This window comes from Hypanus sabinus, chromosome 4 (genome assembly GCF_030144855.1).
Source record: "Hypanus sabinus isolate sHypSab1 chromosome 4, sHypSab1.hap1, whole genome shotgun sequence".
Classification (NCBI taxonomy): Eukaryota; Metazoa; Chordata; class Chondrichthyes; order Myliobatiformes; family Dasyatidae; genus Hypanus; species Hypanus sabinus.
Genome location: NC_082709.1, coordinates 138243332 through 138265241, shown reverse-complemented (window position 1 = coordinate 138265241; position 21910 = coordinate 138243332). Strand labels below are relative to the sequence as shown.

Here is a 21910-nt window from a genome sequence, read left to right as displayed (position 1 = left end):
TGATCAGCATGTTTCCTTTTATATCATTCGACATAACTTTTCACCATTCTCACTTTCAACAAGAGACTTGGCTTTCCATGTCCTTCCAGCTTAAACATACAAGTGAGATTTCCAAAAGCTCTCAAATTGAGGTCTGGCGATGCTGGAATCACTTTCCTTCTTAAGGTTGACCTTAAAGGACAAATCCTTTGAATTAAACCTGTGTTAGTGTTGGCAGCATATTACTGCTAATATCTTATTTCATTAATTGTGTTCATTTGCTTCATGATCTCAGTTCTTTTTGTTGAATAACTGGAATTATTCTCTGCTGATCATGATAAAACGAATGATCTAGATGCAATGTTTTGGATTGAAGACCTCTGGAATATTTTTAAAAAGACGATAAGATGGAGTGAAACTAATAGGAGAGCAGAAAATTCTGGGAAGTGTTAACAGGGTAGGCAGAATCCATAGAAAAAGAAGTGGTTTTGTGTCTGGCTTGTGATCTTTCATAAAACTAAGATCATAATTGTTCACTTCCAAGTGACTGGCAGATGTAGATGTCAACAAACATTGCAACAACATTTGATGATTAGTCTGCAAGAAAGTGGTTTCTAAGAATGAAAAAAAACAATACATAAGGCAAAAATGTACTGTAATATTTCTGAACTATGTAAACTATGAATTTAAAGACATCTAAAGAACCTATCTTTGAACAGAATAGAGTGTGTTAAGTGAGTAACCTAGGTCTTTATTATACCCTTGGGATTAAATTTCAATGAATGAGTGGCTCAATCTACTACTACTAAAGCTTTCACAATCACTTGCTCCAGGCACCAATTTGACTCAATTCATACAATGCAACAAAAATCTAAACTGTCTAATCTATTCTTTCCAATTGCATAGATCTACATCTAGGTGAAAGAAGTACCATATTTGGATGATGACTTTGAGTTATTAGGACCTGTTTTTAGCCTATATAATAAATCATCATACATATGAAAAAAGGCATGAATAAAGGTGAAATAAAATTATACATTTAAACAATAGAATTCAATCAAATGACTCATCCATGCTGAAAAATACAATTCAGTCTAATTCTAAGTGTGGCCTTCAGTTTTATGAAAGCATTTGAAAGTCCTGATCTTACCTATTTCTATTTAGCATTTGCAAGAAGTTCCAAAGAATTTGTGAAATTAAATATGAATTTTTCCATTATTTATTTTGCTTTTGAATCTGACGCACAGCAAAAGTGTGATTCCACTTCCTTTGACCAGGAATGCTCCATGCAGCAACGATAATGATGCTTCTCTACTTTCAAAAGGATGCGTTTGGAAGCTGAAAGCCATCCAAGTAAAAACACATCTGAGAGTGGGATTAGATACCATGGTTTTAATCAAAGTCTCCTTGGCTATGAGAAGGGAAGTTGAAGCAAAAACAGAAATAGTCCAAGAGCTCAGTCAGTCAGCGGTGTCTGTGGAAAGAGAAGCCAGTCCACGTTGCAAGTTTGTTCAGAGGAAGAGTCTCTTTTCAGAGATGTTTTTCAGTGAGTTCTTTCAGCATTTCTGTTTTTGCTTCGGATTCCAGCATTTGCAGATTAATTTGTTTTCAATGAGAATGAAATGTGTTCAATTTCATAAAGCTGGTGTTATGAACTGCGGAATTCAAAATTAGAAAGCTAATTAGAAAGCTGTTAGTCAGAGCGGGAGAGAGGGAGTGGGAGGGGGAGAGGAGGGGAAAGAGAGCACTAGAAAGACAGAAAAAACTGGAAGGATAGAGATTGATTGAGAGTTAGCAAGAAAGATACAGGAAAGAGAAAGAGATAGATGAGCAAAGGCTGAGATATGTATGAACACAAACACAGTACAGATAAATGAAGAGATAGACAAATAAAAGAGAATGAGAGAGAGATGGGGAGGGCAGGACTGGAGAACAGAGAAAAAGAGATTGGGAGTCTGGGAAGGACTGATGGATTATAATTTACTTCCACCATTTTGTATAAATGCTCTCTCCCTGTAGGCAGTCGAACATGTTCACTATGACAATGTATTCTACTCTTTCAATCTCCTGAAATTTTAGTTAGTCATGCACTCATTTGCACTAAAAACTTCACTATTCCCCTTTTTATTCTCAAACATTTTCAACTCCCATTAGATTCTTGCACTTACCTACACAAAAGAGGCAATTTATAGTGGCCAATTCAAATTTGAATCTTTGGGTTATGAGAGGAGGCCTATACGGTCACAGGGAGAAGATACTAATTCCATGCAGACAGCACCATAACAGTAGCACCTGTTGAAAGGAAAAGCCCAAGAGACAGCAGCAGATAAACACCGCTACTCTATACCCAAATCTAGATAACTCTTGAATTATGTTTCAAGAGCCAAGTTAGTGCTTCATAACATTGAGGTATTCCAGATAACATCATTATTGAAACTGCATGGAACAGCTGTTAATTACAGCAAGTGGTGCTCAATTATAGCAGGTATATTTCATTATTGAAATAGTGTATCAGTTAAATATGCAAAATGTCATTAGTTCTTGTTTTGCTCAAAATGTTTTGACAAATGGAAGTAGCTTTGGAGATTTTCATTAAGCTCCTTTATAATAACGCTCCTTAATACAATCTACCTAATTCATGTACCCAAGAGTATAATAAATCAAATATTGACTGATGTTTGAAACAAACAAGGTTAAGCTCTATGCCCCAATATTAAAGAGTTAATTAACTTTTAATATTTAACTCTCAGATGGTTCATCTCAGTTTCAAAGGGCAATCCTTTAACCTCATTCCATCAATAGAAATCAGTATTTGTCAAAAATGCATCTTTTGCATGTTAATTTTCTACAACACATTGCCTTCTAGAAGAAATATCTACTACTTGCTAATCTAATAGAAATCTCTAAAGTCATATCTAGTCCATACTGACCTTGAACTGGGTTTGGAATAGTTGGCAGGATACTTTCTATGAAGGAAATGGTGAAAATAAAATGGAAAAAGTATTTGCACATCATGATGCCATGACATAACATTAAACACAATGATTACAAAAGGCTCATTATTATTAAAGGGTCTTAGATGGTGCAAGTTTTCATTTGTTTCTATTACTCCATTTGTCGTTGCCATTTTACTGTATCGTCTAACCTGACATTAATAAACATAAAAAAATCTGTGTCTGTGTCACTCCTGTGGAATTTAAATGCCAAAACCTATTCATAGCACAGGATATTTGGGTAAAGTTGAGCTCACTTTCTCCAGTTTTTAAATAAAATCATTCCTGTACTTTGAAAATATAGTTATAACATGGCTTTAGGTGATAAAATGACAATGATATAATCCTGAACAAATGGTCTATTTACTTCCTAAATGACAAAGAACAGATAATGCAATACTACTGTTCACACTTCTTTCTAATCTTGATTCTTGCTCAGTAGATGGAATAAATCATGCCACAATTACAAAGCAAACACTATCAAGTGAAGCACAAGTACATTTGTGACAGAACAGTCAAACTTTTGACATCTTCACTCTTGAATTTTTCTTGCTTCCTCATATAGGATATCAAAAGCTGTGTTAAAATATATGTGACAGATTTATTTTCATTAGTAAGTTACCAAAAAAAAAATTCAGCATTAAATTGGTTGAGATATCCACAATAGGGGACAGGAATGGTTGCAAATTAACCAAGCCCTAATCAGATTCAGATTTATTTATCATAATGCTGTATTTTGCATTACTTGGCAACTTATTCACTGCAGCTTAGTAGTGCCAATAGAGTTTTGAATAATTCTTCAGAGCTGAACCAGTTCTTAAGTTTCCCTATTTACAATGGAGATGTGTACTGGAGGTTTAGGTTAGGATATTTTGTTACTACTATGATAGACTGCAACTGATTTGGAAATGTATTTGCACATTGCCATAAATTACTTCAATTTTCTTATTTTTAAGCTTCCCTTCCTTATTTCCCTCTGCTTGGAATCATTCAATAAACAATTCACAAGTCAGTGTCACCACTCATCTTCATCCAAAGAAGATGATTAACACTTTGGACACAATCACATGCAATGACATAATAATGAGAAGTCACCTGTTTTTTCTACTTACCAGACACTTCATAATAATAACAAAACTGTAGGCCATATAAAATGAATATTTTACAAGGCATTACTTGAAAATTAATTTAAATTAAACATTGTTAATGTGAACTAAATCAAAAACAAAGATACTAAATGCCTGACCTTGACCCTCATTAGTACAGCCTTTGTTCTGAACTGACAATACTCGTAGACTATTTGCATACCACACGCAAAATAGTGATTTAAATAATGCAAACTATATAATTATAACCATATATCTGTAACTAATTTCATCCAGGCATCATAAAGCTCTTTTTACAGAAGAAAAATATAGGTCAACAATTAAATATTTTCAAAGAAAGCACTTGCCCTTCTTCATGTAGACAAGGGTCACTTGATTTACAAGTTGACAGCAAAGAGTTTTCCTGTCTGCTGTGCATCTGTTCCACATCAGTAGTACAAGTGAAACTGAGCATACTGCAAAGAATCATCATGGCTAATGTGACCCAACAACTTCCAGACATAATTCTTAGAATGAAAGGAGCTCTGTCAAGGACATAATTCCAAAAATCATTCCTTACTTTGGAAAGTCCTAAGGGAGATGTGCAGCTAATTACAAGTCATCATTAATATGTAGTCGATGAGCACCCTCATTTAACACTGCTGACACAAACACTTTTATTTCCTCAAAGCCTTCAATGACAGATCAGAAGCACCAATCAACACTCCAGGAGCACTAATGAAGGAGACAAGCTCCTTGGAGTAGATTATCTCATTCAAATTAATATTTATGTGAAGGGAATAGAAATTGGAACCCTCACTATGTCTTCCGTCTTTCAGCAGACCTGTTGGAAGAATCATTTTTGCTCTATTTTCCTGTTAATACAATCCTTTTAATTTAAGATATGCATTACAGTATATTTAGAGCTAAAATTGTAATACACAATTATAATTTGGAATATCTCCTTTTTTACTTTAATTATTTGTTCACTGTTCTCATTTGCAGTAAGTGTAATAATTTACTTGGCCAACACGCACGCAGCAATTAGATATACAACATGCTTTGAAGCTTCACTGATTAAACCTTACTAACTGTATTTACCATGTTAGATTATTCTTAATAGATATTAAAGGGAACTGTACTGGCAAAGCCAGCATCTGTAGCTTATTTCAGAGGGCTGCTGATGAGTCACCAATTTGAACTGCTTCAATCTTCTGCTGTAGGGACTTGCATGCAAATATGAGCTAGGGAGTTCCAGGATTTGAACACAATATCAGTGTAGCTAATCATACAGCAAGACCACATGCAACCCAAACGAAATCAATGCTAGTGCAGGCAGTGTACAGTCAAAATGTGTGTCTTGCCCACATAAAAATTTACCAAACTTCAAGTTCCGGTGTGCCGAAAGGAACCAAAAAGCTGTTCAATTAACTTTTATTGCAAGTTGAAAGAAATGCTGGAGGAAACATCCATACAGCACCATAAACCAGGAAGGGGTTGGAATGTATCTGCTCATTTTCTTCTTTGAACCTTTGTGGTCTGTGTATCAACAAAATTTGCAAATCTATCCATAATGACCCAAGACCCCACTGAATATGGATTTAAAGACCTCTAAAGATCAGAATCATTAATGAAGTGGATCCTTTCCAACAACTTTCATTATTCAGCGTTTTCCTCATCAATAGAATTTTGTTGTAATAATGCCCAACATCAAATAGAATGCCTGTTCTGGAATGACAATGGACTGTTTCACTAATTCCTGCACTTGGAACAAGCACGATTAATATGGTTCAATAATGTGTAACATGGTACCTTTTCCCACCTTGCGTACTCTGTCACTTGAGTTACGAAGGATGAACAACTCTGATGGGCAGAAGGTTGCAGAGTCGCCCATGGCCCCTCCCCTTTTGGAAAATCATAAATCGCTACTATTTCGATGCTGCTAACAAGGAAGTAAGAGAGACAAAAGGAAATCTGCCAGGGCAGTTGTTATTGATAACAGCTCATGAAAGTTAATGAGAGGGAGGCACAACTAAGGTGGAATGTCTCCAGCTAACAAAAGGAGAGCAGAACCATTGATTACTGCTATTGTCTTTTGGAGAAGGATTGTGTACTTGGTACTGTTCTATTCATTGAAACCCCTCAGGGGGCAACCAGAGTGGGCTGTTTGGATGGGGTTACATCATCCCAACCTGATTGACACCTGAGACCCTGTGAGTGGGGATAAAAGTGAGGTCTGGGGTTAACACCCCTCAGATGCACCAGGAGAAACACTAGTGAGCATCAGAAACCCCATAAGACAGGGTGGGATACCGGAGACTGAACAAAGGTTCGGTAAATTTTAACTCACAGTGTTTTGTAGCAAGACCAGTGGGGGCTTGTGTGTGTGTCCACCCTTGCCTGGGTGATGAGTCCACCATGGAAGAACGGTCTAGCTAAAGGACAAAGGGATCATACGTGAATGGCCACAACAATGCATCAATGGATCAAAATCGTAAAGGAAGGTTGGCAAGATAATAGCTGTTATTGTTCACATGTTTTCTCTCTCTCTCTCCAACAATTGCAACACATCGACAAACAACTACCACAGCCTGCATGAACTGAACTGAACTTTATATTTCCATCGGACAATTCATTATCCCCTAGACAATGATAGAGCTTGTTTCATTAGTGATTATTATTTTATCTGCAATTTTAGGTTTAGTATTGCTAATGTATATTCTCTGTATATTTGCATTGATATTATTTTGTATATTTTTGCTAATAAATATTGTTGAAAATAGTATCACCAGACTCCAATGGACACTTCTATCTTTGCTGGTAGGACACCCAGTTACGGGGTTCGTAACAAATGTAAGAATGCACTTCCCTTTTCTCAGTTTCTCTGTCTCCATTGCATCTGTTCACAGAATGAAGCTTTTCACTCCATATCATCTGAGAGATGCCCTCCTTCTTCAAAGATTGGGGTTTCACTTCCTCTGCCATGGATGCTTCCCTCACCTGCATCTCTTCCACTTCACTGACATCTACCCTCATCGCATCATCATGGATAGTTTACCTTGTTCTTATCTAACACTTCATGAGCTACCGAGCTCAGCACATTATTCTCTGTAGCTTCCACCATCTTCAACAGGATCCTTCCAATAAGCACATCTTTCCCTCTTCCCACCCTCCCCACTCTGTACTTTCCATAGGGGTTACTCTCTACATGACTCCCTTCTCCATTTGGCCTTCCCCAATGATCTCCCTCCTGGGACTTATCTCTACAAGTGACAGAAATTCTCCACCTCTTCCTTAACGGCCAATGAGACCCAACATAGATTGGGGGACTGCTTTGTCAAACACTTTTACTCTATCCACCACAACAAGCAAGATTTCCCTGTGGCCACCCATTTTAATTCTAGTTCCAATTCCACTTCCCATTCCAACATGTCGGTACATGGCCTCCTCTATAGTCATGATTAGGTCACTCTCAGAGCAACACCTCATATTGTCTGGGTGTCCTCCAGCCTCATGGGATGAGCATTGATTTCTCTAACTTCCAGCGATATCTCTCTCCTCCCCTTTCTCTTTTTCCATTCTCCATCAAGCTCCCCTAATATCCTTTCTCTTCTCCTCACCTGCCAATCATCTCTATTTGATCTCTAATGATCTCTAATCATCTCCTCCTTCCCTTTCTTCTTTTGTCTATAGTTCTTTCCTTTCAGATTCCTTCTTCTTTATTCTTTTACCTCTTACACCTTGTACTCCTTCCCCTCCCCCCACCTTCTTATCCTGGCATTGTCCCCTTTTCTTTCCAGTCCTGAAGAAGGGTCTCCTCCTGAAACATTGACTGTTTAACTCTCTCCACAGATAAATTCTTCTCATCACCTGATGGGCTCCTCCAGCAATTTTCTGCTGATCTTATGCTTTCTTCAGTGTTTCTGGGAATTTAATTGTCCCAATAATTATCTCACTATACTTAGTTCTTCCCTGTTGTAGATGATGAAGGAAACGCAGGGATTTGGAGATGAGTCACTTGTTACAGGATACCTACTCTTTGGTGTGCCCTTGCAGCCATAGTGATTATATAGTGAATCAAGTTATATTTCCATTCAGTGCTGATTTACCCTTCCCAGCATAGGATTTTGTTAATACCATAGCAAGTCAAAGTAACGATGAAATGGTGTTTAATATCTTGTTAGGTGGCTATTATAGGCTTGAATATTCCAGGCCAAGAGAGTAAAAAGGCAACAGGGTCTGCAATTCCTGATTCAACTCTGATTGAAGTCTAGGCATGTGGAAGATAAGAGAACCCTATATTATATCTGACAGCCAGTCATTGAAAGGGGTTGAAAGTTGCATGTGTGTGGATATCTGGTAGGGTTACAATCAAGCTTGTCTGTGGTACTTCCCATAGCTGCTTGTCAGCTGGCATTTACTGAAAAGTATAAGACAGGGAGTTAGCACCAATGGGTCTACACTTTAAAATATCACAGGACTTCTAAGCCCAAACTTGCAAAACTTTTTAGTTGGTAGTGCTATGATACCATTTGGCAGCAGCAGTATGTTCTACTCTTTCTTCAAAGTTCAATCCATTAACTTTGATGAAATGTATTTCAGAGAAGGAATATAGGACCATAAGACCAGAAGATTGAGGAGCCAAATTAGGCCATTTGGCCCATCGAGTCTGCTCCACCATTTCAACCTGGCTGATTCCATTTTCCTTTCAGTCCCAATCTACCTCCTACTCCCCATATCTCTTCATGCTCTGACTGATCAAGAATCTATCAATCTCTGCCTTATATATATAGATATAGATAGATAGACTTGGCCTCTACAGGGACCTGTAGGAAATAATTCCACAGATTAACCACTCTCTGGCTAAAAAAAATTTCCACCTCATCTCCATACTAAAAGGATGCTCCTCAATTCTGAGGTTGTGTCCTCTGGTCTTAGAATCTCACACCATAGGAAGCATCATCCCCACATCCATTCCTTCAAGGCTTGTCACCATTCGATAAGTTTTATATATGCAGGCCCAAAGCCATCAAATGCTCTTCATATGACAATCCATTCAATCCTGGAATAATGTTCGTGAAACTCCTCTGAACCCTCTTCAGTTTCAGCACATCCTTTCTAAAATAAGGATCCTGAAAATCTTCACAATATTCCAAGTGAGGCCTCACCAGTGCTTTATGAAGTCTCAACATTATATCCTTGTCTTTATATTCTAGTCCTCTTGAAATGAATGCTGACATCACATATGTCCTCCTCAATACAGACTCAACCTGCAACTTAACCTTTAAGGAATCCTGCACAAGAACTCCTAAGTCCCTTTGTACCTCAGTTTTTTGTATTTTCTTTTCATTTAGAAAATACGCAACCCTTTCATTTCTACTACCAAAATGGATAACAATACACTTCCCCACCCTGTATTATATCTGCCATTTCTTTGCCCATTCTCCTGGCATTCTTTAGCCTCTCTACTTCCTCAAAATTACTTGCCTATCTTCATGTCATCAGCAAACTTTGCAACAGAGCTTCAATTCCATCATCCAAATAATTGACATATAACGTAAAAAGAATCAGTCACTTGTGGAACACCACTAGTCACTGGCACTCAACCAGAAAAGGCTCCCTTTATTCCAACACTTAGCCTCCTGCCAATCAGCCACTGCTTTATCCCTGTTGGAATCTTTTCTGTAATACCATGGGCTCGTAGCTTTTTAAGCAGCCACACATGTAATATGTTGTCAAATGCTTTCTGAAAATCCAAGTACACATCAACCAATTCTCATTTGTCTATTCTGCTTGTTATTTCTTCAAACAATTCCAATAGATTTGTCAGGTGTTACATACCCCGTAACTGGGTCACTTACCAGCAAAGATAGAGAGGCCCGTTGAAGTCTGATACTATTTTAAGTTTATGAAGTTTGGTACTATTTTAACAGTATTTATTGGTAAAAATACACAAAAATAATATCAATGCAAACATACAGATACTATACGTTGTCAATACTAGATCAAAAGGTGCGGGTATAATAATAATCAATAAGAAATAGCTCTTTTGTCATCTAGGGGATAATGTATTGTCCAATGGAAATATAAAAGTCACTCAGTTCATTCAGGCTGCAGCCTTTGGTTGGAGTCAAGACAGAGAGATTTTGGAACTTGCCAGAGTTTCCTTTTTTATGATGTCGATCCTTCGAAATGTCGTGGGAGTCCTTTTCCTTTTAGCTAAGCCATTCTTCCGTGGTCAGTCCCGCCAACCCCAGGCAATGGGAAAGGATGCATGCGGGCTCCACCGGCTGTCACTATTAAATGCTGTCACGGGATTTCTAGCGTTTCTCCTGGTGCGTCTAAAGGGGTTGTTCCCCAGACCCTCTTTTATCCTTACTCACAGGGTCTCAGATGTCAATCAGGTTGGGATGATGTAATCCCTCAACCAGCCCTCTCTGTTCATTTCCTGAGGGCTTCAATGAATAGTACAGTACTCAATACACAATTCCGTCTCCAAGAGACAATGGCCGTTATCCGTGGCTTTGACTTTCGGAGGCCCAGGACACATTCCAAACCTTGAGGATTCTGCGTGTCTCTCTCTCATTTCCTGGGTCCCAGACCCGAATTAATAGCGATCTTGCGAATCTCAAAAAGGAGGGGGCTACTTTGTGCCCTTCGGCCCCTCAGAGTTGGGGCACAGTCGTAACACAGGCAAGATTTTCCCTAGACAAATCCATGTTGACTATGGTCTATTTTATCACGTGCCTCCAAGTACTCTGAGACGTCATGTTAATAGTCAACTCTAAGGTTTTCCCAACCACTGAGGTCAGACTTACTGGCCTATAGTTTTCTTTCTTCTGCTGCTTTCCCTTCTTGAAGAGTGGAGTGACATTTTCAATTTTCCATTCTTCTGGAACCATTCCAAAATCTAATAATTCTTGAAAAATCATTACTGATGCCTCTACAATCTCTTCAGCCACCTCTTTCAGATCCTTGTGTTGTCCACAATCTGGTCCAAGTGCCTTATCTACTTTCAGACCTTTCAGTTTCCCAAGAACCTTCTCTCTCACACACATCCACCCGTTTAGCCACATAACATATTGATGTAAGGTGAGCATCCAGGACAATGTACTTATCATCAAATTTACTGTTTTAATATGCAATGGCACCTGTCAGATAAATAAATACAATATGTATGCAAAACAAGGTCTCAGTTATGGGATTTGATGCTCCATTTGGTTGTGTGGGTTGAAGGTCATTGTCAAATAATCTTTTTGAAAAACTTACTCGAAATCCCATTGTTGTTGTATTGTGCTATATGGTATCCAACATTTAACTGAAACACTGGAAGCAGCTGCTGGAGTTTTTTGATTTCAGGTTCAGATGAACACCAAAATTTCTTGGTGTTCACCTGGCGGAGAATCTCACCTGGTCCCTCAACACCATCTCCATAGCAAAGAAAGCCCAGCAGCATCTTTACTTTCTGTGAAGGCTGAGGAAAGTCCATCTCCTATCCCACATCCTCATCACATTCTACAGGGGTTGTATTGAGAGTAATGAGCAGCTGCATCACAGCCTGGTTTGGAATTTGTACCAGCTCGGATGGCAAGACCCTGCAGCGGATAGTGAGGTCAGCTGAGAAGATCATCAGGGTCTCTCTTCCCGCCATCATGGACATTTACACTACACGCTGCATCCGCAAAGCAAACAGCATTATGAAGGACCCCACGCACCCCTCATACAAACTCTTCTCCCTCCTGCCATCTGGGAAAAGGCACCGAAGCATTCAGGCTCTCACGACCAAACTATGTAACAGTTTCTTCCCCCAAGCTATCAGACTCCTCAAAACCCAGAGCCTGGACTGACACCTTACTGCCCTATTGTCTTGTTTATTATTTATTGTAATGCCTGCACTGTTTTGTGCACTTTTGGAGTCCTGTGTAGGTCTGTAGTCTAGTGTAGCTTTCTCGGTGTTGTTTTTTTACATAGTTCAGTCTAGTTTTTGTACTGTGTCATGTAACACCATGGTCCTGCAAAAACGTTGTTTCATTTTTACTATGTACTGTACCAGCAGTTATGGTCAAAATGACAATAAAGGTGACTTGACTTGACTCTTCTCTGACATTGCAGTACTCTTGTTTCATGACCTTTTGCACTAGAGTGCATCAGGAGTTGAGGATATGGTTTGAACTATCACACTTCTGACTCGGACATGAGAGTGGTATCCGCTGATGCAAAATCTTGGTGAAAGTTATGCAAAATATTTGTAGCCAATTTTGGGGATGACCTACAGTCAATTGGTCCAGAGAAAAACATTCATCAGTTTTGCTATAACACAGTAGGAAGAGTGCTATTATCAAAGTTCACAGATCAGACTTTAAATCCAAAACTGTGCATTTAATTCCACCTTCCATGATTGAAGAAAACTGACAATCTATCATGCACACTGCAATCTATAAAAATGGCAAAGTATCCCACACTGGCAGTCAATGAATGAATTATATTAATGTCCCAAAGACTGACAATGTAAAGCCTTTGGTTTGTAGACTTTTATTTGTTTAATTTCAGCTTTTATAACCACATTAAATATTAATTGAGCTGCTGCTGATTACATGTAGCAATTAGCTCACTAAGAGTCACAAGCTTCTCCAGATTTTTCCTTTAAAGCTCTGCCTGAGGTACAGTATTAGAATAGTGAGTATGTTTAATCAAACTGTCAGTCTAGGCATTTTACAGATGTATCAGAGAACATATTTCATGAACTTCCTCCCCATTTCCAAGAACTATTGGTGACCAAATATAAATCATTTATATCAACTGTCAAGTTCAATTATCCTGTAGCTGCTTCTGAACCACAGAATTTGCTCATCTGAGTAGTTTTAAGCAAATTTTATTTGTTGAAATTGAAATGCAATCTTTGACTAGAATTAAAACTATGGAATAGAAATTCATGGATGCTTTAGGGAATGTAACTGATGGTACTTTTTCAGCAAGTGCTGAAGCTAGTCAGTCTGATGCATCCAAACATTAATCATTATGGCAAGCTGCCTTTCACACTCCTGAGGAGCTCCCCACTTCCCGTGAACAGAGCTACCTTGCTGAGAATGACTGTGACAACATAACGATTGTGGGAGCACAGAGTAGCCAAGGCAAGAGAAGCCTCCTTTTTCATCTGACTCCAGCTTTGCAAAATGTGTACAACTCCCAGATTGCAGTTACTGATAGTTACTGGAAGGACTGCTAGTTAAACAATTTCAAATCAAGAATAACTTCATGGCTTGTTCAGTGCAACAACCTGCAATGATATTTGATGAACTTCACCAAAGGATTATGAAATGGGCACCCACTGTTGAAATTGGACCCAAGCTCATCTCACATAGCTGCCAGACCATAGCAGAAAGAAATCAGCTGTGGTCTGAATACACATGGACAGCTTGGACACAGGCTGTTGCACTGTAATATTATAACAGTAAACTGTGTGCAATGGTGCTGAATGTTTTTCCACTACAGGTTTTTATACTGAAATAATTTGCCAATTTAAGCTCTGCAAAATAATCCCTTACAATCTAAATGAATGGTTAAAATAAGTTTGAAGCTGAGATTGTAAACAAAATTTAATCAGCTTTATATTGTCAGAAACAACATGAAAAGCTTCAGGGTGTTAATGGGTGTATATACAACTAAGGCAGACAAGGTAAGGTATCTCAAACTGTATACAAATCAGCTTTTTTCTTCTCACCCAATAAAATATGAGAGACTTTTTTGTAATTTCAGTAACCACTTGTAATTATACTACTCTAAACCAGTGACTACTGGCAAACCACAGAGAACAGAGGTACAATAAACTACAAATTAAATTTTACATTAGCTGTGACTGCATCACAAAAATACCACTTTCCAAAAGAAAATAAAGACAAAAGAACTTTCACTTTGTTTATCCTAGAATGTGTCTTGTTCACACAACAAAAATCTTTCAAATGAAATCATACTAAACTCACATTCAAATCAACCAGTGACATACAAGGTATTTATCATCCTTAGGGGATCAAAGATGCAAGCTGTGCTCTGCAACCAATGGTCTACATCCCAACACTACACAGAAACAATTGTAGGGAAAAGGTGTCATGGTGTCAATGCTGGTTTTACTGCATGAATATATAAATGTACTTTGTAGAAAGGATATTTGGTAACAGAATGATGAGAACTTTAATGCAATGTTTGGATTTACTAACCCCTAAATAAATAATAGTGAAAATAGCTTGAAATGTAAATATATTTTTGACATATATATTATTTTTCTAACAGCAATAAGCTACTGTTTTTAATACAATCAAATCATAGGAGATTAAGGGTCAATATCAGTTGCGTTGAGTGCAAAGTATTTTGCTCATCATACATATACATACAGTGGCTACTTTATTAGATTTCTCAGGTGCCTGATAAAGTCGGTACTATTTGTGGTCTTCTGCTCCTATAGCCCATTAATTTCAAGGTTTGACATGTCATGCATTCCGAGATGTTCTTCTGGACACTAACATTGTAACATGTGGTTATTTGAATTACTATTGCCTTCCAGTAAGCTTGAACCAGTCTCACCATACTTCTCAGACCTCTCTCACTAACAGGACAAATTATCCACTGAACTGCTGTTGACTACATTTTTTTTTCACTTTTTTTGTACCATTCTTGGTAAGTTCTAGATACTGTTGTGTAGGAATATCACAGGAGATCAGCAGGTTCTGAGATACTCAAACCACTCCATCTGGCACCAACAATCATTCCACAGTCAAAGCTCCTTAAATGAGATTTCTTCCCCGTTTTGATGTCTGGTCTGAGCAATAACTGAACCCCTTGACCATGTCTGCAAGTTTTTAAGGACTGAGTTGCTGCCACATGATTGGCTGATTAGATACTTGCATTAAAGAACAGGTATATAGGAGTACCTAATAAAGTAGCCACTGTGTGTATGTGACACTGTATTACAAATCTTTTAGACATACCTCTGACTGTTATCCCAGCAGATGATTCTGTATGAGGAGTATCTCATTATGAGTGCTTATTTAGTAAGCTTTGATTGCAAAGTAAATCTGAACTTCCTTGTGACTTATCCATTATATATCAGCTAATGCTTAATTTATCATTAAATCTCACTGCTTTATGCAAAATTATTTAATTTTGTTTTGCTATCAGTATAGATATGACTTTAACAACAAGATAACTTTTGTACGGGGTTGAGCATGGAGTGAGTAGGTGCATGTGAGTGTGGCTCCTGATTTTTACTGAAAATCTACCTGTTTATCTTTGCCATAAGGTCGAGATAACTGAATATTTAATATGGTGAATAACCTGGGACATTGCTAGACACTGAAACAGCAAATAAAATGCACCTTTGAAGTAAAATGGGAAAAATATAGCAAAGCCTCGAGCAAGAAAGCTGATGTTATGGAAATGGCGCCGTTGCATGGTGCTGGGCCCGTGCTATCTGATGACCTCGAGAGGCTTTGCTTAGTACTTCTTACTGACATGAGGCAAGCGGTGCATTCTGCCCTAAGAAGAGAACTTGGAAATGTTTTGTCACCAGTGGATTCTACCATGGAACAAATTATGTCTTATTATGAGTTGCACGATGAATGCATTCGTGAGGTTGAAGATGGCCTGAATGATTATACTGACCGACTGGTGAGTGCTGAAGCCGCTATTGCAGTGTTGCAGAGTGAAAACGCATTTCTGAAGGGGAAGCTAGATGACCTCGAAAATCAGTCGTGGGAGTGGTCGGCATTCCTGAAAATTTAGAAGGTTCGGACCTTGTTAAATTTATGACCAAGTTTGTCGATGAAGTGCTGGGGACAAACTTCTTCCCAAGGCCTCTCATGTTTTCGCGTGCTCACCGAGTTGGGCCTAAACCATCCAGCGCCCCTGAAGCCAAGCAAACGAGACCAATAATGTTCCTGGTTCTCTTTCACTACTTTCAAGATAAGCAACGCATCATCAGTAGACGGAAGCAGGAGCTGTATTTCTGCGAGCATCAAAGGTTTTCTCATTAGAATTTTAGTGCAGAGCTAGGGAGAAAACAAGCAGCTTTCAAGGAGGTGAAATCCCTGCTTTACGGGAAAGGGGTCAGGTTTGGCCTCTTGTATCCTGCCCGGCTCCGGGTCATCCACGAAGGTAAAAAGCATTATTTCGATACACCAGAGGCGGCCAAAGAGTTTTACCATTTGTGCTGGGGAGAAGAAGAAAGAGAAGAGCAATAACTTTTTTTTTAGGTTATTCATGCAACATTGAATAACCAACCAAGGTAAGCTGTTAATTTTTGCAATTCACTTCTTTGTTCTTTTTTTCCAGTTTAATCTGTGGAACATGATCGGGTTGAACTGCTATGCTGCAGAATCTGATTAACAAAAACTTTCAAATGTAAATATTTGGGATTTGTATCTCTGGCATTCAGTTTCCTAGTTTTTTTTTTTGTTTTTAATGCTTTACTTGACCTGTGTTATCTTTAGCCTATATATACTAAAGGTAGAATAAGTGGTGGTATAAATTCTAAGGAGGGAAGCCACCCTAGATTAGATTGAAGGTTTGGTTATATGGGGAACGCTTTGGAAGTTTTTTATTTGGTAATGCCTGCGATCATCCTCAGTTGGAGAGATGGATCTCGTTTTTGGGGGTTAATTGTTTTTTCTTGTTTGTGTAAAGGGGTAAGGGGAGTGTTATAGGGGATCACCATGGCAGCTTATTCTTTTGTGTGTCACAGACTGGCCAGACTTTCTTTTCATTGTGCGTTATTGTGTGCAGCTTGTGCCCTCGCACTGTTTTGGATTGTGGGCCCTGTGTGTCATTTGAAATGGTTAACATGAGTGCTGCTGATGGAGGCCACCCTGTGAGGTTTATTTCTTGGAATGTAAAGGGGCTCAATGGTCCTGTTACAAGAGCTAAAGTTTTCTCTCATCTGAAACAATTAAAAGCAGATACACTATTTCTACAAAAGACACATTTAAGAGTGGAAGACAATAATAGACTCCACAAAGCATGGATTAGTCAGGTTTTTCATTCCAGATTTAATAGCAGGTCCATGGGGTGGCAATAGTAATCACCAAAAGAATGCAGTTTACACCATCTGATGTAATCAGTGATCCTGGTTCTCTTTTTCAGATACCTATCATTTTTCTAAATGTTTATGCCCCTAATTGGGACGACATCAACTTTGCAAATAAGGTTTTGTCATTAGTACCTAACCTGAATACACACCAGCTAATTTTTTCAAGAGATTTGAACTATGCTAGTGACCCACTATGCTTAGAGGTCTAGCTCTAAGGGAACTTCTTCTGGTATGGCAAAGGCCTTCTCAATGTTTATGCAACAAAATGGAGATTTTTGAATCCATTGGTTAGGCAATTCTCTTTCTTTTCTCATGTTCACCACTCCTATTCTAGGCTAGACTATTTTTTTATAGATAGCTCCTTGATACCAATGATTAGACAAATTGCATACATTGCTATAGTTATATCTGATCACTCGCCCATGAAACTAGACCTATGTTTTCCTTTGAACATTAGAGAATAGCCTCTGTGGAGACTTAACCCCCTTTTGCTTTCCAGTGAGAAATTTTGTAGTTATATATCAGCTATCATTGACACATTCTTCGAGACTAACAAAACTGAGTTGGTATTGTACTCTTTACTTGGGGAAACTTTAAAAAGATTTCTTGAGGGCTTAAATAATATCTTGTACTTCACATGCCAATAAAGAGCGTAGGAAGGAAATGCAAGAGTTATCGCAATCTATTTTGGACCTGGAAAGGCAATCTTCTGAGGTACCCACTACGGAATTATATAAAAGCTGGGCTGATTGGCAAGTGAAGTTTGATCTTCTATCTACAAAGCTATCAGAACAATTAATTCTTAAGACACGTGGCCTCTATTATGAAATAGGTGACAAGGTGAGCCGGCTAATGGCTCAACAGTTGAAGCATCAAGCTGCATCACGACTTATTCCCCAGATAAGAGACATGCACCAAAACTTGACAAGCAATCCAAAAGAGATTAATAACATCTTTGCAGCTTTTTATTCCTCTCTGTATACCTCAGAGTTTCCCTCAGATATAACAACTATGGAACGTTTTTTAGATAATTTGGAAATACCAACTCTTGAACCAGAGGAGGTGGAGAATTTAGATCAGGCTCTTGGACAGGAAGAAATTAATAATGCCATTATGGCTATGCAGAGTGGTAAGTCCCCAGGTCCTGATGGTTATCCAATAGAATTTTATAAGAAATTTAAGAATAAGGTCATACCAGTTCTTTTAGAAGTGTTTCAGGAATCTTTGGAGACTGGTTCCTTACCCCCTACTCTTTCACAGGCATCTATTTCACTTCTTCTTATAAAGGACAAGGACACGACTCAATGTGGATCATATCGCCCCATCTCACTTTTGAATCTGGATGTGAAAATTTTTGCTAAAGTGCTTGCATGCCTTTTAGAACACCCCCTTCCCAAGATAATCTCAGATGATCAAATTGGTTTTATTAAAAATCAACACCTTTTTTTTAATATCCGTCGACTGGCTGATGTGGTTTAATCACCTGGTGACTCTCCGAGTCTGAAGGTTGTTATCTCCTTGGACACGGAGAAGGCATTCCATAGAGTGGAGTGGGTATACTTGTTTAATGTTTTGGAGAAATTTAGATTTGGCCGAATATTTGTAGCCTGGGTTAAGCTATTATATCACTCGCCTTCAGCGTGCATACAGACAAACTATTCTTGATCTGACTATTTCCCAATAACACGTGGCACTCACCAAGGCTGCCCATTGTCCCCTCTTCATTTTGCAATTGCAATTGTGCCTCTTTCTATTGCACTTAAGTCAACTACATTATTTCAAGGCGTTAGGAGAGGGGACATGGAACACCGTGTGTCCCTGTATACCAATGACCTCCTACTTTATGTTCACAACATTGTAGATAGCAGTCCTGCTATTGTGTCATTATTAGGTCAATTTGGAGCCTTCTCGGGCTTATAAAAAAAGCAAGTGTTTTCCCATTAATAACTTGGCCCTACAGATCCAACAGGAATCTTTGCCTTTTCCTTTATCTCATGATGGTTTTGTATACCTAGGAATACATATTAATCGCTCTTTTACATCTCTGTTTGAAGCTAACTACAGGCCTCAGGTTAGCCAAATGAAGGCTGATTTTGAGAGGCGGCACACTATCCCTTACTATAGCTGGGAGAATTCAATCAGTGAAAATGACTATACTTCCCAGATTTCTTTATTTGTTCCAGTGCTTGCCAGTTTTCTTATCTAAGTTATTTTTCAAGTCAGTCAACCAAGCTATAACCTCCTTTATTTTGGGAAATTAAGGTCCCAAGGGTTAATAAGTGTATTCTCCAAAGAGGTCATGATGTAGGTGAAATGGGCCTTCCTAGCTTTAATCATTATTACTGGGCATCGAACATTCAAAAGGTATTATTTTGGCTCCACCGGACAGATATAAACTGGTGCCTGCTTGAGACACGGTCTTGCCACACCTCGTCTCTCCCAGCTTTAGTGTGTTCTTCCTTGACATTGAAATCCTTTCAATTCACATTTAACCTGGTCATGCTCTCCACCCTCAAAATTTTTAATCAATTTCGCTGCCAGTATAAGTTCACATCAGCTTCAGTTTTGGGTCCCATTCATAGAAACCATCTATTTCTTCCCTCCACACTCGATTCAGTTTTTAGACATTGCAGTTTGAATGGTCTTATGTGCATTAAGGATTTGTACACTCATAATATATTTAGTAGTTTTGATGACCTGTGCAGTAAATATGGTCTTCCGCATAATTATTTTTTTAAGTACCTGCAGATTCACCATTTTGTCAAGGAAAAATTTCCCTCTTTTCCTGATCTACCATCTGCTATGTTGTGGGAAAAAGTCACTCTTAGCTTTAATGATAAAGGGCTGATCTCTGTACTATACTCTCACCTGTTGTCTTTGGGAGTTCAAAATATGTAACTATGTGGTTTTGTGTAGGTCTTGTAGCTTTAGTTTTTGGTTTGTTGGGCGGTAGAGTTGGTCTCATGACTTGGTGTGTCTGGGTAGTCTGGTGGGTTTGGAGCTCCTTTCTGGGGAACGCGCTAAGATGATAGTGTGATATTAAAACACAGCAGCTTCTCCGGACTCTGGATTGGGGATTGCCAAACGTTATGTGGATTTTCTGGTGTAGTCTGTTTTGTCATGTGCTTTTGTGATATCAATCTGGAGGAATGTTGTCTCATTTTTAATTGCATTGCATTTGTGGTTTCTAAATGACAATAAACTGAAATTCAATTCAATTCCATCTAAACAAAACTAAGACTAGGTGGGAGGATGACCTTGGTATGGATCTGGCTGAGGAATATTGGGCAAAAGCATTGAATAGGGTTCATTCCTCATCATCATGTGCTAGACTGGGGCTCATACAATTTTAAGTTTTACACAGGATACATTTAAGTAATGCCAGGATTGCTGACATATATCCTGGGACAGACGATGGCTGTGACAGGTGTTCCTTCTCTCCACCTGATTTAGTGCATGCATTTTGGTCTTGCCCTTGGCTTGATGGCTATTGGGCACTGGTCTTTATAATTATCAGTGAGGTCTTGGGGGTGACACTGAGACCTTGCCAGCTTGTAGCTGTATTTGGTGTGGCGGATGATGGTTTGGGTTTAAATGCAAACCAGCTGGATATTATTGCATTTACATCACTTTTGGCCCATAGGAGAATCTTGCTGGTCTGGAAATCTGCCATTCTCCCATCTGCTGCTGCTTGGTTAGAGGACAAAATGTTTTTTCTGAAACTAGAAATGATTAAATTCACTCTGAGGGGGGTCTGTGAAAAAGTTCTATTCAAAATGGGGATCTTTCTTGTAATATTTTGGGAGTCATAAGGAATTACCTAGTTGAGGACATTTGATTGTACTTGGGAATTTACCCCCCCCCCCTTAACACGCATATGGTTTACCTCACAGGGTGGTTGATGAGTTGTAATATGAGTGTATTCTGGATCATCTGACATGTTGTGGATGTGCGTGGGCCTCCGTCTTGAAAAAGTGTAGGATATGGTTGTGAAATATCCGTATTTGTGAAGTGTTGTATTATAAATACATCAGCTGCTGTGGTATGTTTGGGGAGGGCAGGTGAGGGGAGTTTTGTTGAGGGGTGAGATATTAAAGCAAATAAAAAAAGAAAAAATAAATAACTTTTGTACTAGCTTTTGTAATCATATTTTACAAAGAGAAATTGTAAAATTATTACAGTCCATTTTCATTTATTTAATATTTTGTTCGAAAAACTATAATTCCTTTAGGAACAATTTTGACTTACCTTTTTCAATAAGTAATTCCATTGATAGATGACTTTCACACTGGCAAAATGGCCCAAAGTTCTTCACAACCAATTAACTGATTTTGGCATACAAATACTGTTGTATTGTCAGAAAGTTACAACCTATTTGCAGTCAACAATGTCTCATAAGCTGCAACATGATTATGACTTGATTATCAGCTTCTATTAAAGTTGGTTGAGGAATAAATCTGGTGAATACTTCAAAGAAAACTTCATGACTTCTTCATTTTAAGTTTGACATAAATAAGAGTTTCTGGTGAAGTTCTGGCTGTGGTTAAAACTCCCAAGAAAGTTCCTGGTCTGCAAAGTACAGCAGACTTTCTTCATTAGTGAAAACAATGATATCATAGGAACGTTTAGTCAAGAGGATATGAGTGGAGATGACAATTTTCTTTTCTTGTCATCTATATTATTAGTCAGGCACATTACTCAGCACACTGGTACGCACTCAGGAAAATGATATTTCATGAACCGGGCTATGAAAATTTGCTCTGATAAAAAGGGAT

The 21910-nt window shown here is 38.4% G+C and overlaps 1 protein-coding gene across 1 annotated transcript in view; it reads right to left on the bottom strand.

Moving 5' to 3' along the window:
- Window positions 1-330: 330 nt before the first annotated feature.
- Window positions 331-21910, bottom strand: part of LOC132392165 (limbic system-associated membrane protein-like) — an 87599-nt gene continuing 66019 nt past the window's right edge. The window contains exons 5-6 of the mRNA XM_059966014.1: window positions 2910-2945; window positions 331-593 (exon numbers count right to left, since the gene is read on the bottom strand). Of these exons, the coding sequence (XP_059821997.1) occupies window positions 331-593; window positions 2910-2945 (299 nt within the window). The remainder of the gene's footprint in view (window positions 594-2909; window positions 2946-21910) is intronic.